This window comes from Borostomias antarcticus, assembly GCF_949987555.1.
Source record: "Borostomias antarcticus genome assembly, chromosome: 6".
Taxonomy (NCBI): domain Eukaryota; kingdom Metazoa; phylum Chordata; class Actinopteri; order Stomiiformes; family Stomiidae; genus Borostomias; species Borostomias antarcticus.
Window position 1 is genome coordinate 14,573,119 of NC_140239.1, and position 14,093 is coordinate 14,587,211.

A 14,093-nucleotide genomic window follows, 5' to 3' on the forward strand; every position below is an offset into this window, starting at 1 on the left:
GCAAGTATGTAAAACAAGCAGCATGTTGTGAATCACTCCATGGATTTCATGACTTTTGCAGTAAAAGTAAAACACCTCACAATCCATTTCATAAAAGGGACATATTAAAGATATGAAAAACAAGGCCAGGTTGTGTTCTACCCCGGGTAGGGGTATCTCAAAAACTAAGGCTCTTTTTGAGGGTTTGTTCCAGCACTATATTTCCTCTTGTCTGACATCACCTATGAGGCCGCGCGCCTTGCCAGCAACTGCTGAGAACTGTCAACGGAAACTCCGCCCCCGCCTCTATTCCCGGCGTCTGTGCGCGACCGATCGAGGCGTCTTAACGAATGAACCACCGACGGACAGGGCGGTGGTGGCAACTATCGCAACAACCGCGACTGTAACGTCGTATTGGTATATAGGCTGCTAATATAAGGTAAGGGTCTAAGTTAATTTGCTGCCACCTTTTAGGAATTAGACTGTTTTTGGGGAGAGTTACTCTGATTCTGGGCATAAAATGCTGAGCGCATCTAATTTTATTTAACGGGGCAAGTGCAGTGTTGTCTTGACTAGATGAAGGCTTTAATAGTCATTTGAATCCATTTGAGCCATCGGAAGTAAACATTCTTAATATGGGCCATTCTGTATGAATGGTCACGTTCTGTTTGCTAATGGTGCAGTGTTCATGCTGCTCCGAGAAAAACAAGGATAATATCGCTGTGAACGAGGCGATGGCAACATCCGACAACACTATCTTGTGTGAAGTGTAGCCCGTTATTTTCAGATGGTGGACAGCTGGAGCCACCGACCTAATTGTGACCAGCCTGACACCGCGTAGCGCCATTTTAAAACGCCACACACGCACGCACACACACACACACACACACACACACACACACACACACACACACACACACACACACACACACCACACACACACACACACACACACACACACACACACACACACACACACACACACACACACACACTCGTGTTGTTTACGACCTCTGTTTGCTACTCCTGAGTGGAAAGTGCCAGAGCCAGGGGGCATATACTATATGACACCACGTTCAGTTTCCATGTGCGCTCATCAACCTTAGCCCCTAGCCAATCAACCTTATTGATTTCTCAAGGCGTCACTAGCACTATTAATCTGGTGCACTAGACCGAACGTAGCATACTGGATAATAGACGTCTTGAATTCCATTCCATGAGTCTCATTCTATTCTCGAGTCTCATAAGTAGATGAGGGTCAATTTGATAGACTGCCAGACTACAGATAGCAAATTGTCAGTTTGGTAACCTTATGAGTAGGCTATAATGTGTAGTTGTGTAGCCTACCTAACCAGGCCAGGTCCAGCCTGGCTTATGTGCGTGGTTGGCTTGTTTCTGTTCAGGGCTGGTAGGACGGAAGCTAGTCATGCCACTGAAATAGCTGTGAATTGAAATGACATGAAATAATGTCTGATAAATTAAGATAGGTCTTGTTGCCTGGACACATCAGTTCCAATGCTTCTAATGCTAATCGTGGCGTGGTGGCGAGACTCCGCCCGCTTGGGTCAGAGCTGGTCGTGGACAGTGTACCTCTCTCCAGGCCACCCACCTGCCCCCACCAGTGAAGACCCTGTGTCTCTAGCCCACTCGAGGGCTGAGTTGTGGGGTCCGTGGTGTGATGGCGAGACTCCGCCCCCTCACGTCATATTGGGTCGGGGGCAGTGGACCTTTCTCCAGGCAGCCAGGCTACAGAGCTCCAGAAACCGTAGCCATAGCAGAGGACTCTGGGCCGGCCACAATGTGATGCAGCTCGGGGTTCCTGGAGCTCTGTAGCCTGGCAGTACGATCGCGAAGTTGTGAACAGAATAAATACCACATACGAGCAAATATAACCTGCTCCGCTATAATGAAACTGTTAAAACTAAGATGCCTGGATAAAGAAATAATTTTTAGAAATATTTGACAGAATCGTGATTTGATGGCAGGTACTTAAAGGAGAATGCTCGTTTTGACAACCTGGACCTTATTTACGGCATATTATAAGACGTTTGACTCGCCGAGATAACTTTGGTGTAATTCGGAGGCCTGTAGAAGAAATTTAAAATCCAGCGCGAGCCAAGTATATCCATGTAATGGCGGCAGACGGGGCACTGAGAATGCAGCTTCTAAAAAATCTATTTTCTGCCGCGAAACAGTTGTTTTCATCTGTCTTTATGAATCGCTAGTTGTGCTTACATAAAGCGAGGGCTTGTTGTGTTTTTTCACATGCCTCTGTAATATGATCTTTAGAAACGTCTTTAGAAACGTCTTTAGAAACGAAATAGCTTCCCCACTTGCTCCAGCACGCATGCGCACAGCGCGCAGACTGGCTATTCTCCGTTACGTCTGTAGGCTACACTCACGGCTCACTTTCTCTACTCTACGATCGGCTTGTTGGTGCCTGGAATATTGTGTGCAATATGCCTGAATATTTATCAGATTTTGAGGGTATATTAGATGACTTAGAATATGATGGACGCCGATCGTAGCGTAGAGAATGTGAGCCGCGAGTGTAGCCTACAGACGGAGAATAGCCATTTTGCGCGCTGTGCGCATGCTTGCTGGAGCAAGTGGGGAAGCTATTTCGTTTCTAAAGACGTTTCTAAAGATCATATTACAGAGGCATGTGAAAAACCACAACAAGCCCTCGACGAGTCAAACGTCTTATAATATGCCGTAAATAAGGTCCAGGTTGTCAAAAATGAGCATTCTCCTTTAACAATGTTAATGCAGGGACATGCAATACAGTGAGGAGAGCGGTGAACGCTCATTAAAAATCCACATGAACGTGTAATAATAATAATACTCTGATGTTTGATGCCAGGCGTATATATATTGGGCATTGTGGAGAAATAAAAATACCACAGAAAACTAACCACAGGTTCGAGGTCTGGGTAACTGAGCGCCTTTTCGCCTCAGCGTAACGACGTAACCCACGCATTCCCGTCACCCGACTCGAGTACCATGCTACATTTTTCTCGCCTGCTATATCGTTTTCGTGGAGTAGTAGGTACTATATACTTCTCGCCTGCTATATAGCAGGTAGCAGGCATTTCGGACACGGCCACTGTCTATCTAAGCCTGTTGCTGCCCTTCTGTGGCCGAAAACGGTAAATGCTCTTGTGGTAGCAACATAGAACTGCAGGTTCTGGGACCACTGCCTCTTGTGGTAGCAACATAGAACTGCAGGTCAATAACGGGACAGAGGGACACGGGGAGGGACGACTACTGGACATTTGCTATTCTAGGTGCGCTGGCTTACAACCACACACAAAAACTAAATGAGAATTAACTAGTGCTATAAGCAATAACAACAATTCCAATGTACATGTACAGGTTATATATGGCGAATAAACTTTCTATTCTATTCTATTCTATTCTCATAGAGTCTCATCAGGAATATTTATGAAAAGTCATTTACAGCCATTAATTCAATGACTATCAGTTTCCTAAAGAAACCAAATAGCATCAGACTCATAGTCAATAGTATGGTTTATATAAGCCTCATTGATCTGTGTGTGTGTGTGTGTGTGTGTGTGTGTGTGTGTGTGTGTGCGTGTGTGTGTGTGTGCGCGCGAGTGTGTGTATGTGTGCGCGTGTGTGTATGTGTGTGTGTGTGTATGTGTAGCCTGGGTAGTGTTCAGCTTCGTCAAAGCCCAATACGGCCTGAACCCTACTCAGTCCTCATCATTAGAGTACAGGTACAGGGTTATTAACACCCTTTAAGAGGACAAGTACATGGGTATTAACACCATTTAAGAGGACAGGTACATGGTTATTAACACCCTATAAGAGGACAGGCACAGGGTTATTAACACCCTATAGTCATGTTACATTACATTACAGTCATTTAGCAGACGCTTTTATCCAAAGCAAGTAACAATAATTGCATTAAACGTAGGAAAAGCCAATGTACTACTACTTGGCAGAACTCACAAGTGCATCTTCTTTCTAAAAAAGTGACTAAGAGCATAATCTAGCGCTGAAGGCAAAGTGCAAGAACAATCTAAAATACAATAAGTGCTTGGGAGGGAGGATCATTGTAGTACTTCTTGAAGAGATGAGTTTTGAGCCTGCGATGAAAGATGGGCAGTGACTCTGCTGTCCTGACATCAGTGGGCAGTTCGTTCCTCCACTGCGGGGCCAGGACAGAGAAGAGCCGTGACCGTGTCGATCGACTGCAGGGGCCTCAGAGTGATGGGGCAACCAGTCGCCCGAGGTAGCAGAGCATAGCGGTCGGGAGGGGGTGTAGGGTTTGACCAGGGCCTGGAGGTAGCAAGGGGCTGTTCCTTTCATTGCCCTGTAGGTTAGCACCAGAGTTTTAAACTGGATGCGAGCCGCTACAGGGAGCCAGTGTAGGGAACGGAGAAGGGAAGTTGTGTGGGAGAACTTGTGGAACTTGGGGTGGTTGAACACAGCCGCCCCCTGATTCGCTATGTGAATCAGCTCCTTGAAGGCTGAGTGTCCACTAGGGCTGTCGTTGGCGTATCCTCTGGGATGGCTGGCAGCTCGATAAGTTTGGCCACTAGCCTTGTGTAAGTCCTATTGTCCACTTGAACCTCAGCAGTCCTCACTTTGCCATCCACACACATGATGGTCATCATGACTCTTCCCACGGCCACAGTCGTCAAGGCAACCGCTGATCGACCATCATCACCACCGCGCCAGTGGTGAGATTTCCTGTCTCCTGTTTACCCATCATTTCTGCCTTGACTGCAACGATGGTAAGTAGTGCCACTGGAAGTGGGTCCAGAACTGGTCAGCAAGCACTTGACTGTGCCGCCACCTCCTCAGACTGAGGATCTCAGACTCTGGGTAAACCATTTGAGGGAGAGAGGAGTCATGAGGAGGTAGTTGGGAGTTACTGGGTCCACGTCAGCTACGTCTGTCGACACAGCTTTAAGGCTTGGAATTTAGAATTCCCTCCACTTCAATGAGGACTGTCCGCATGACTTCTTCATTCACTGTCTGTGCTCCCAGGGTCACATATAGTGGGCCTGACTTCCTGTTCCCAGGTCCCACCGAAGTGTGATGCATTTGGAGGATTGAACTGAAAGCAGATCTGGCGCTTAGCCAGCTGGGTCCTTAAGTCTTCACTCATAGCCTGTAAAGTTGCTCGAAACTCAGACTCCCCTCCTCGGAAGTTGGTCCCTTGATCAGAGAGAAGCTCAAAGGGGGTTCCTTGTCAAGCCACAAGTCTTAGCGACATGTGGAAGGAGTCAATATAGCCTACACAATATACAATACGATGTACAATATACACAATATAATACAAAGATACTAGTTAAAATATAGGCAGTTACTGCCAGACGAATTGAGTTTGCTTGCTCAACTACGCCTCCTGGCGGCTATTGTGCAACACTGAATAAGGAGGTGGTCCGAATGGTCCTCTAAAACTTTGCTGTTGCTGTCATTGCTGCTCTCCCCACGAGATGCGGCAAAGTATTTAAGCTCGCATGACTATATTAGAGGACAGGTACAGGGTTATTAACACCTTATAAGAGGACAGGTACAGGGTTATTAACACCTTATAAGAGGAGAGGTATCATCAGGAGCTTTCCAGTGGAGCTTCCAGCCATCTCGGTCCTCTGTACATCTGGCTAGCTCGCCAGCGCTCTCCACTTCGCATCGGTCTTCAGTACGTCCCAGTATGTTGATGCGTGACGCCCCTGTGATCGATGCCCATGTGTTGGCTCCCAGAGCACTAGCATGCTTGCTGGGAGTTCTGGGTGTTTTTGGCAGTGATCGGCAAGTCTCATCCTCCTGGCTGCCACTCTCTCACTCAGCCTTGGCAGTGCCCCGTACAGGGGCCTGTTGATAACATGCTCGTCCTTGTTGATGTTGAGTACTGAACGTAGCATTCTGGTGCAGCATCCATCCAGGGACTGTAGGGTGGGCTTTAGGGTCCAGCTTTCACAGCCATATAGTGGCTCCACAGTCACCTAGAAGAGGCGTAGCTTGGTGTGTCGGGGGAGAGTTCCATATGCAAGCCATGCCATTCAGTGCCCTCCATGCATGTACCTTCCTCACCATAAGGTCCTTATCTGAGGATTTGTGAGTGATCACCTCAGTTTTCTTAGCGTTTAACCTAAGACCAACTTTGGAGCACTCTGTCTTCACTCCGGTCAGAAGCTCCTGTGCCTGTTCCACTCAGTTGAATATCTGGGTGATGTCATCTGCGTAGTCCAGGTCCGGTAAGACTACAGCAGGGTATCTTCTAGACCTCCTAGGGGTGATTGTGAAGCCTGGCTCCTGCTCCCGCCTGCTGATAGGTTTCCGGCAATGGTGTCGCCCTGTAGCACCCCCGCCGAGATGTTAAACTCTTCGCTGATGCCATCTGGGCTTACCACCTTGGCTCTTGTGCCGGCGTAGATAGCCCCTATGGCCCAAGGTAGGTTGGGAGGGACTCCATAAGCCCATCATCTCATTTATGACCCTCCATGACTCCCCATATTGCCATTTGCCCTGAGCTGCCTCCATCCTCCGCACCTTCTCCATTAGCTCCTCCCCTTTGATCCAGTCATAGGTATTGAAGAGTTGTTGTTTGGCCTCATTCAATACCTCACGTCTCTCTTCAGTACTCTCATGTTCAAAGCTGCGACTTGCTTCCTCCACCTTGCCCGTGCTTGCATGAAGTCTTGGGGAGACTTTGACCCTCCCCTTCGTCTGTACACACTTCCTGGTTGCCTCCTCGTTAGCGGCGATAAATCGCTTGTATATTGCATTAGGCCCTTCCTCCTTGGCCAGCAGTTGGGGGCTTTTCAAGAAGGCCTCCCAGTCGTGTTCTATCATGGGCTGTGCTTGGAGACCCTCAGGCTCAGATGCACCCTTGCAGAGACCACCCGGTGGTCAGAGCCAACTGAGTCGAACGTGCTGTACGACTCCGCGTTCAAGATGGACGTCCTCCATTTCCTCCTCACCAATACATAGTCCAGCTGATGTAACATACTGGTGGCTGGGTCCTGGAACATCCATCTCTTACCAGCTCTCTTACGGAACAGGGTATTGGCAGCCCACAGCGCCTGTTCCGTAAGGAGGGCGGCCAGATGATCCCTGTTGTGGTTGGTACTGTTGTGGTTTGTGAAGGGTGCTTCCTCTGGTCCAAGCCTTGCATTGAAGTCCCCAAGGATTGCCAGGAAGTTGTGAGCCGTTGGTAGGAGAGTACACACTCATGACAGTTGCTGGGTTCCCCTCAATGTCAGCAATAAGGATCCTGTTGGTGTGCTGCTGCACCCTTTGGAGAGCCTTTCGTGCTTGAGGAGTCACTATTAGCCCCACACCGCCAGTAGCAGCCTGGGCGTCATTTCGCCATGCAAAGGAGGTGATGAACGTGCATCCCCCCACTCTGTGACAGACAATTGGCTCGTCCTTGTGCACTCTCCTATGCTCCTGGACTCCTAAGATCTCCATTCCCCTTTCCTCAACACAGTGTGCGAGTTCCTCCAGCCTCGCCTCCTCTCTTACTGTGTTTGCGTTGTAGGTTCCCATGATGAATGGTCTCCTACAACGCAGGAGTGCGTTGGACTGTGGGCTGCAGTCAGACTGAACCCTTCCCCTCAATAAGAGGGGGTTTGGGGTCTAGTCATCATACCGTTCTCCCGAGGGAGGACCAGCACTACCATCCGCTGCGTGTTTCCTGCAGACTCCCGCCACTGGAAGTATAGGATTCTTCATGGCTGTTTTCTCCATTTTCAAGTTATGTTCTGCTGTGTTAAGGGCTGTGGGTCGCAAGTCTTCCCAGATCCCTGCAGTTTAGCCTGGGACCGTGAGGTATCCAGTTACCGTATGTGGCCGCGTGGAGGCACTGCAGGAGTCTTGGTGGTGGAGAGGCTCTATACCGGCAGAAGGAGACTTACGCACTCGGTTCCTCTCTTCACCCCCTGCAAAGATGGCTAGCTGGTGGCAGTAGCTGAAAGCAGAGTAGCAAGCAGGAGCAATGTGCACTAACTACATGCACTAACTACGAGCACTACTACAAGGCAACTGCACCATTGCATCACACACGCCCTGTGCGCACGCACATACGTGCACCTGCAGGTATCCGGAGTTATTAACGCCCTATAAGAGGACAGGTACAGGGTTATTAACACCCTATAAGATGACAGGTACAGGGTTATTAACACCATAGATAAGGTCATATATCCAGGGTTAGGGTTACTCTCCACCTGGAGGCTCTGATGCTGGTCTTTCACCAGATGTGTTCTCTAACGTGTATGGGAGTTCTGGCAAGTAGTAGTACATTGTCTTTTCCTACGTTAAATGCAATTACCGTTAGTCGCTTTGGATAAAAGCATCTACTAAATGACTGTAATGTCATGTGATGTATGGGTCTGGTGACTGCTCATTCTCCAGAGGAGAGTTTTATCTGAGCTTGTCTAGCCTGGCCAGCTGCAGGTGTGTCAGTGAGGTTGTTTGAGCAGAAAGTTTGAGTTGATCTAATTGTGCAATATGATGGAAATGTGCCGGTACTCCTAGTGTTGAATGGAAAACCATCCATCTATTAGAATAAGACATAATTTATACACATTTTACATAAATATGCCTATCACTAATTCTGTCTCTCCCTCCCTCCCTCTCCCTGCAGTGCAGTGATGAAGCTGTGTTGTCCTGTCGGGGTGCTGGTCCTGCTGGTTCTGTCCCAGCTCTCCCAGGCTAAGAAAGGCGGGGGTTTCGGGGGGAAGAGCAGCAGTGGCGGCTGGTTTGGCTCCAAGAAGCCATCCTCCACCTCCAACCGCAAACCCAGCCAGAGTGGAAACTACCCCCGCCAGCCCCAGAACCCCCAGAACCCCCAGGGAGGGTACCCCAACCAGGGTGGATACCCCAATCAGGGAGGGTACCCCAACCAGGGAGGGTATCCTAATCAGGGCGGATACCCTAATCAGGGAAGGTACCCCAACCAGGGAGGCTATTATCCAGCAGGAGGAGGATATCCAGCCGGAGGCTATCCGGCCGGAAACTACCCAGCGAGGGGCTACCCGTATGGGGGTGGAGGTGCGGCTTACCCTGGGGGGTACGGCGGAGGCTATGCGTATGGCGGAGGAGGCTACATGAACCCCAACCCCAACAACCGGATCCTGAGCCCTGGGTACGGTGGCAGCTACGGCTACGGAGGCTACGGGGGCGCAGGGGGCTCGCCGTTCTCCCGCCAGGTGCATTCGATGGGCATGGGGCCCGGCGTGCAGTCCAAGGGCTTTGGGCGCAACGCGGCGTTGGCGGCAGCGGGCGGGGCGGTGGCCGGGATGGCGCTGGGCTACGGGCTGGGGCGGTTCCCTCGACCACACTTCCAGTTCCACAACCCCCAGGAAGAATACTACTACAACCACTACATGTACAACCGCTACGGGACCAAGTCCACAGACCGCAACGACTACAGCCGAGACTACAAGATAGACCCCGACCCCAATGCCATCCCCTACGACAAATACATGGGTAACTGCGTGAAGAGGAACGACCTGCTGCCTGAAGAGAGGGGTGGGGCAGCAGAGAGGGGAGGGGCAGGCACGGGGGTGATCTCTCCTCCACAGCGAGGCCAAGACAGTCCCCAGGGTGGACAGATCAACAAAGAAGCAGGCCCGGGCCCCACCCCGGCCTCCGCCACAGACGGAGGCCCTAGCAACAGCAGCCTTGGCCCAGAACGCAGCCCTCTCCCTGCGGAGAACAACACCAACAACATCACCTCCGGGACAGAGCAGCCCTCCCCGGGCCCTGCGGCGTCCGCAACGTCTAAACCCCCCCTGGCCTCCCCCACCCTCCCCCCAGCCCTCCCCGACCAGCCGCGCGACGTCGACGATGCCAAGGAGACGGTGAGCATAGTGGAGATCGGTTACCCGGCGCTGATCGAGCAGCTGAAGGTGCGGAGGTGCGTGGAGCTCTACATGGTGTACTCTGAGAGGTACATGAAGAGACAGGGGGAGGAGAGGGGCGTGCCCGGAGCGGCGGGGCTGGGACTGGGGGGGCGGGGTGGCCGGGGGACAACGACGGCAGCGGCGACCGGCGCTGCCCTCCTGCTACTGCTGCTGCTCCACTGAGACTCAGGAGACGGGGAGACAGAGAGAGGGAGAGATAGAGGCAGAGATGGAGAAAGAGAGAGAGGGGGTGGGGGATAGAGGTGTGGTGAGTGAGACTGCTCTCTCTGCTTCCTCTCAGGACTCTCCCTATGGCGTGGATCTCTTTGTTTATGTTTTTGTTTGTGTTGTTGTTGTTGTTGTTTTCCATGGCACTGTAAACAGGTCTAGCAACCAGCCTCACTAGGACGCTGAGACACTTTCCAAAAATCAAACCCAGCTTTTTCCCCCCCAAATACAGAACTGCTCCAGTTCAAGTTTTTGCATCCTCAGGCATGTGCATGACAGTTGCACCCTGAAATAGCATATTATATTACAGAACCAGATCATATTACTAACCTGATGAAGTCTAGGCATCCCACCCAGATTCCAGTAAGAGTACTCAGTGCTTCTGAATAACACCCTGGAGGAAATGGGCCCATTAACGCCCATTCAGACCCTCTGAGCTTTAAGTCGTGGTACTGTAGGTGTGCTGGTTCCCCTGTAGATCTGCTGGTACTCCTGTAGGCCTGCTGGTTCTCCTGTAGGCCTGCTGGTTCTCCTGTAGACCTGCTGGTTCTCCTGTAGGCCTGCTGGTTCTCCTGTAGACCTGCTGGTTCCCGTGCATACCTGCTGGTTCTCTTGTAGGCCTGCTGGTTCCTCTCAGTCTCTGTCATTGTAATGGTGTTGGTGATGAAATGCTGGTTTGCCTATTGAGTCATACCACGCGCCAGTCAGCCTGGCGGTTGCTGCTTCGGACAGATGTCAACGAACCCTGAACCCTGAACTCTGGAGGCTGAACCCTGAACCCTGGAGGCAGGCGCTGACGGAAGAAGCCTCTGACAAGAACAGGTTATTTTTAAACCTGAGTTATCGATGCTGTGCCTGTTGATGGTGTATTTATTCAGAATGAGCACTAGCTGGATGATATAGAACGCAGAGATGGAATAGAACACTTTAATATATCCGTGTTCTAGAACGAGTAGAGAATTAGCTGGCTAATTAATTAATTAATTAATTAATTAATTAATTTGTGTGACCTAGATACCCCCCATGCTGCTTTCTCTCGCTCTTTATCTCTTTCTATCTCTATCTCTGTCTACACCCTTTCTCTCTCTTGTTGTCCTGTCTTTCTCTCACTGTCTCTCTGTCCTCTATCTCTCTGTGTGCCCTTTCTCTTGCTGTCTCACTCTCTGTCCTCTCTTTCTCTCTACCCCCCTCCCCCCCCTTCTCTCTTTCCAGGGAGCAGCTGGGTGGGTCACCCCCCCCCCCCCCCCCCCCCCCCCAAACTGCCCCCCCCACCAGCCCTCACCATCCCAGTACTGCTGTGTGTAAATAGTCCAGTCTGCCGGCTAAATATTGACACAGCTAGATTGTGTATTGTTGACACATAAATGGGACCTGAAAGGAGGGCCAGCCAGACAGGAGAGTAGCTGCACGTTTAACCCACCCCGAGGACAGTCACGAGTATGACTGCAGGCCAAGGTTATTATAGTTAACGAAAACAAACTAAAAAACTACTTGATTTTTTAGGTGTGAAAAAAACAATTTAATTAAATGAAATAAAAACGAGGCTTTATAAAAAACGATAACTAACTAAAACTGTATTGTGTGTTTACAAAACTAATTAAAATAATTAATTATAGAAAAAATGTCTTTCGTTTTAGTCTTTTTCATTTCATACATACAGCGTAAGCCTATATTTTGGGTGCATATGAAATATATTCTCCTGTGCAGAAGTAACCTGACGTGCGCCAGATGGTTTGTTTCACATGGAGTGAAACAAGGTGAGCTCACGGGATCAGGATAGTCTCACGAGGCTAGTGCAGAGGAGAAAAAAACAAAAAACTAATACTGAAACTAATAAAAACTAAACTACAATTAAGCCTTTTCAAAAAATAAAAACTAAACTAGCAAACCTGGTTTAAAAACTAAAACTAAACTGAAATTGAAAAGAAAAAATTAAAACAATATAAAAATAAAAACTAATGAAAAAAGCAAAACTATATATTATAACCCTGCAGCCGACAGGATCTGATGTTAGTGAGAATGGATATTGCTTAATTACAGAGCTCAACTGGCTGTTAAAGAGATTACTAACACTCCTATTCTAACTGTAACATTATACACTGTATACCGATGTTATAAATGTAAGAAGCTAGTGCAACATAGAAGTTAAAGATTTTTTTTTTTAACAACTTCAATACATGCATGTATGATCTGACTAACTCAATCAAATATGGCATTAGAAACCGAATGAATGCAAGTTGCATTACTGTGTAAGAAGTGCTGACGTGTGGCGTCCTGTATGCAGACACGTTACACCACAGAGACACGTGACCCAGGACCCCTGGAGGCTGATCCCAGGTCAGCTCAGACATGTTACACCACAGAGACACGTAACCCAGGACCCCTGGAGGCAGATCCCAGGTCAGCTCAGACACGTTACACCACAGAGACACGTAACCCAGGACCCCTGGAGGCAGATCCCAGGTCAGCTCAGACACGTTACACCACAGAGACACGTAACCCAGGACCCCTGGAGGCAGATCCCAGGTCAGCTCAGACATGTTACACCACAGAGACACGTAACCCAGGACCCCTGGAGGCAGATCCCAGGTCAGCCTGTAACCCAGTACCCCTGGAGCTGATCCCTGGTCAGCTCAGACACATTACACCACAGAGACACGTGACCCAGTACCCCTGGAGGCTGATCCCTGGTCAGCTCAGACACATTACACCACAGAGACACGTAACCCCGGACCCCTGGAGGCAGATCCCTGGTCAGCTCAGACACCATGGATGCTGTGCGTAGGGTTGTCCTCTCTACTCACGCGTACCACTGTGGACTGGGTCATGACTGTGCTTGGGTCACCCTTTTCCTAGGGGTCATATCTATGTATGTGTATTATAGTGTGTGTTCTATTTGATGGAGCCTTTCAGATGTCCATCTTCTCTATATTACCTCCTCTCTCCCTTCTCTCTCTGTCTATCTCCCTCTCTCTCTCTCTCTTTCCCTCTCCCTCTGTCTCTCTCTCTCTCCTTGTTGCTCCATCTTGTGTGTTCTCTCTCTGGTGATTGCTGATAGTGCTGTAAGTGCTCTTAGACAGAAAGGCCCTGAGGGATTTGAACCCAGAAGGCTTTATTTGAAAAAAGCCTATTAGGTGATATATGGTATCAATGCTCAATTAACTATTTATAATGCACTACTACAGTAACTTAACACTTATCTCCCTGTACTCCACGTACTTACTCCTTAACCTTCAGTTACATATCAACAGAAATGCACCTGATAGTTTGTTGACATTTTGAGTGTCTGTATATTATCTGTTGGGGACAAAATTGTGTGTATCCGGGGTTCTTGGGTGGGACACACCTGCTGACGGCTGTGAACAGGAGGATCTGACCTGTTCTGGGAACGGGCAACGCAAAGTTGTTCCACAGTAATGTCTTTGAGACTATTATGTGTCCTCAAACAGAGATATATGGCTGGATGGATGGTGTAAGTGGATCGAGGTTGATTTAATATAATGAGAAAAACATGTTTCCACATTGTCCTTGGCCTTGAATGTATTTGGAGAGTTCATATTTATGTAAATATTTCCTCTGTGAAAAAATGTAAACATGAATAAATGTCTTATTTACGAGGTACACCTGTTTTTCCTCCCATGTCTCCTTCACTTCCTAAATGTGTTTAATGTGCTCCAATGTGTGTGTGTGTAGCGGAGGTGGTTTGGAACTGTGCCGGTGGGCGGAGCTAGCGGAGCAGCTGTAAAGTCCAGTATCACTCCCGGACCTCGGGTATTTCCTCTTTGGTCTAGCGGTAGCTACGGTAGCGGATGTTGGGATGTTATTTATGTAACTGAGTGACAGAGTCCTGGTGAGTCCTGAGTAGGTAATGAGTTGTTGGTTAATGAATACTGGTCACCTGTGCTGATAGAGAGCTAGAGCCTTTAATTGATGTAGCTGGTTTAAACATTGTTTGCAACAAAGGAGAATTCTGTGTTGTTGTTTTTTGCACAGTAGGCTAGG

General features: G+C 49.1%; 1 protein-coding gene across 1 annotated transcript; it reads left to right on the top strand.

Annotated features, from left to right (window-relative positions):
• Positions 1–323: 323 nt before the first annotated feature.
• LOC311310712 (uncharacterized protein) lies at positions 324–13,712 on the top strand. The gene is made up of 2 exons (XM_084440245.1): positions 324–418; positions 8,603–13,712. Exon 2 carries the CDS (start codon positions 8,610–8,612, stop codon positions 10,044–10,046), a length of 1,437 nt encoding a protein of 478 aa, XP_084296371.1. The 5' UTR covers positions 324–418; positions 8,603–8,609; the 3' UTR covers positions 10,047–13,712.
• Positions 13,713–14,093: the final 381 nt, after the last annotated feature.

Coding starts and splice junctions, on each gene's coding strand:
- LOC311310712 (XM_084440245.1), top strand. CDS start 8,610: ATGAAGCTGTGTTGTCCTGTCGGGGTGCTGGTCCTGCTGGTTCTGTCC.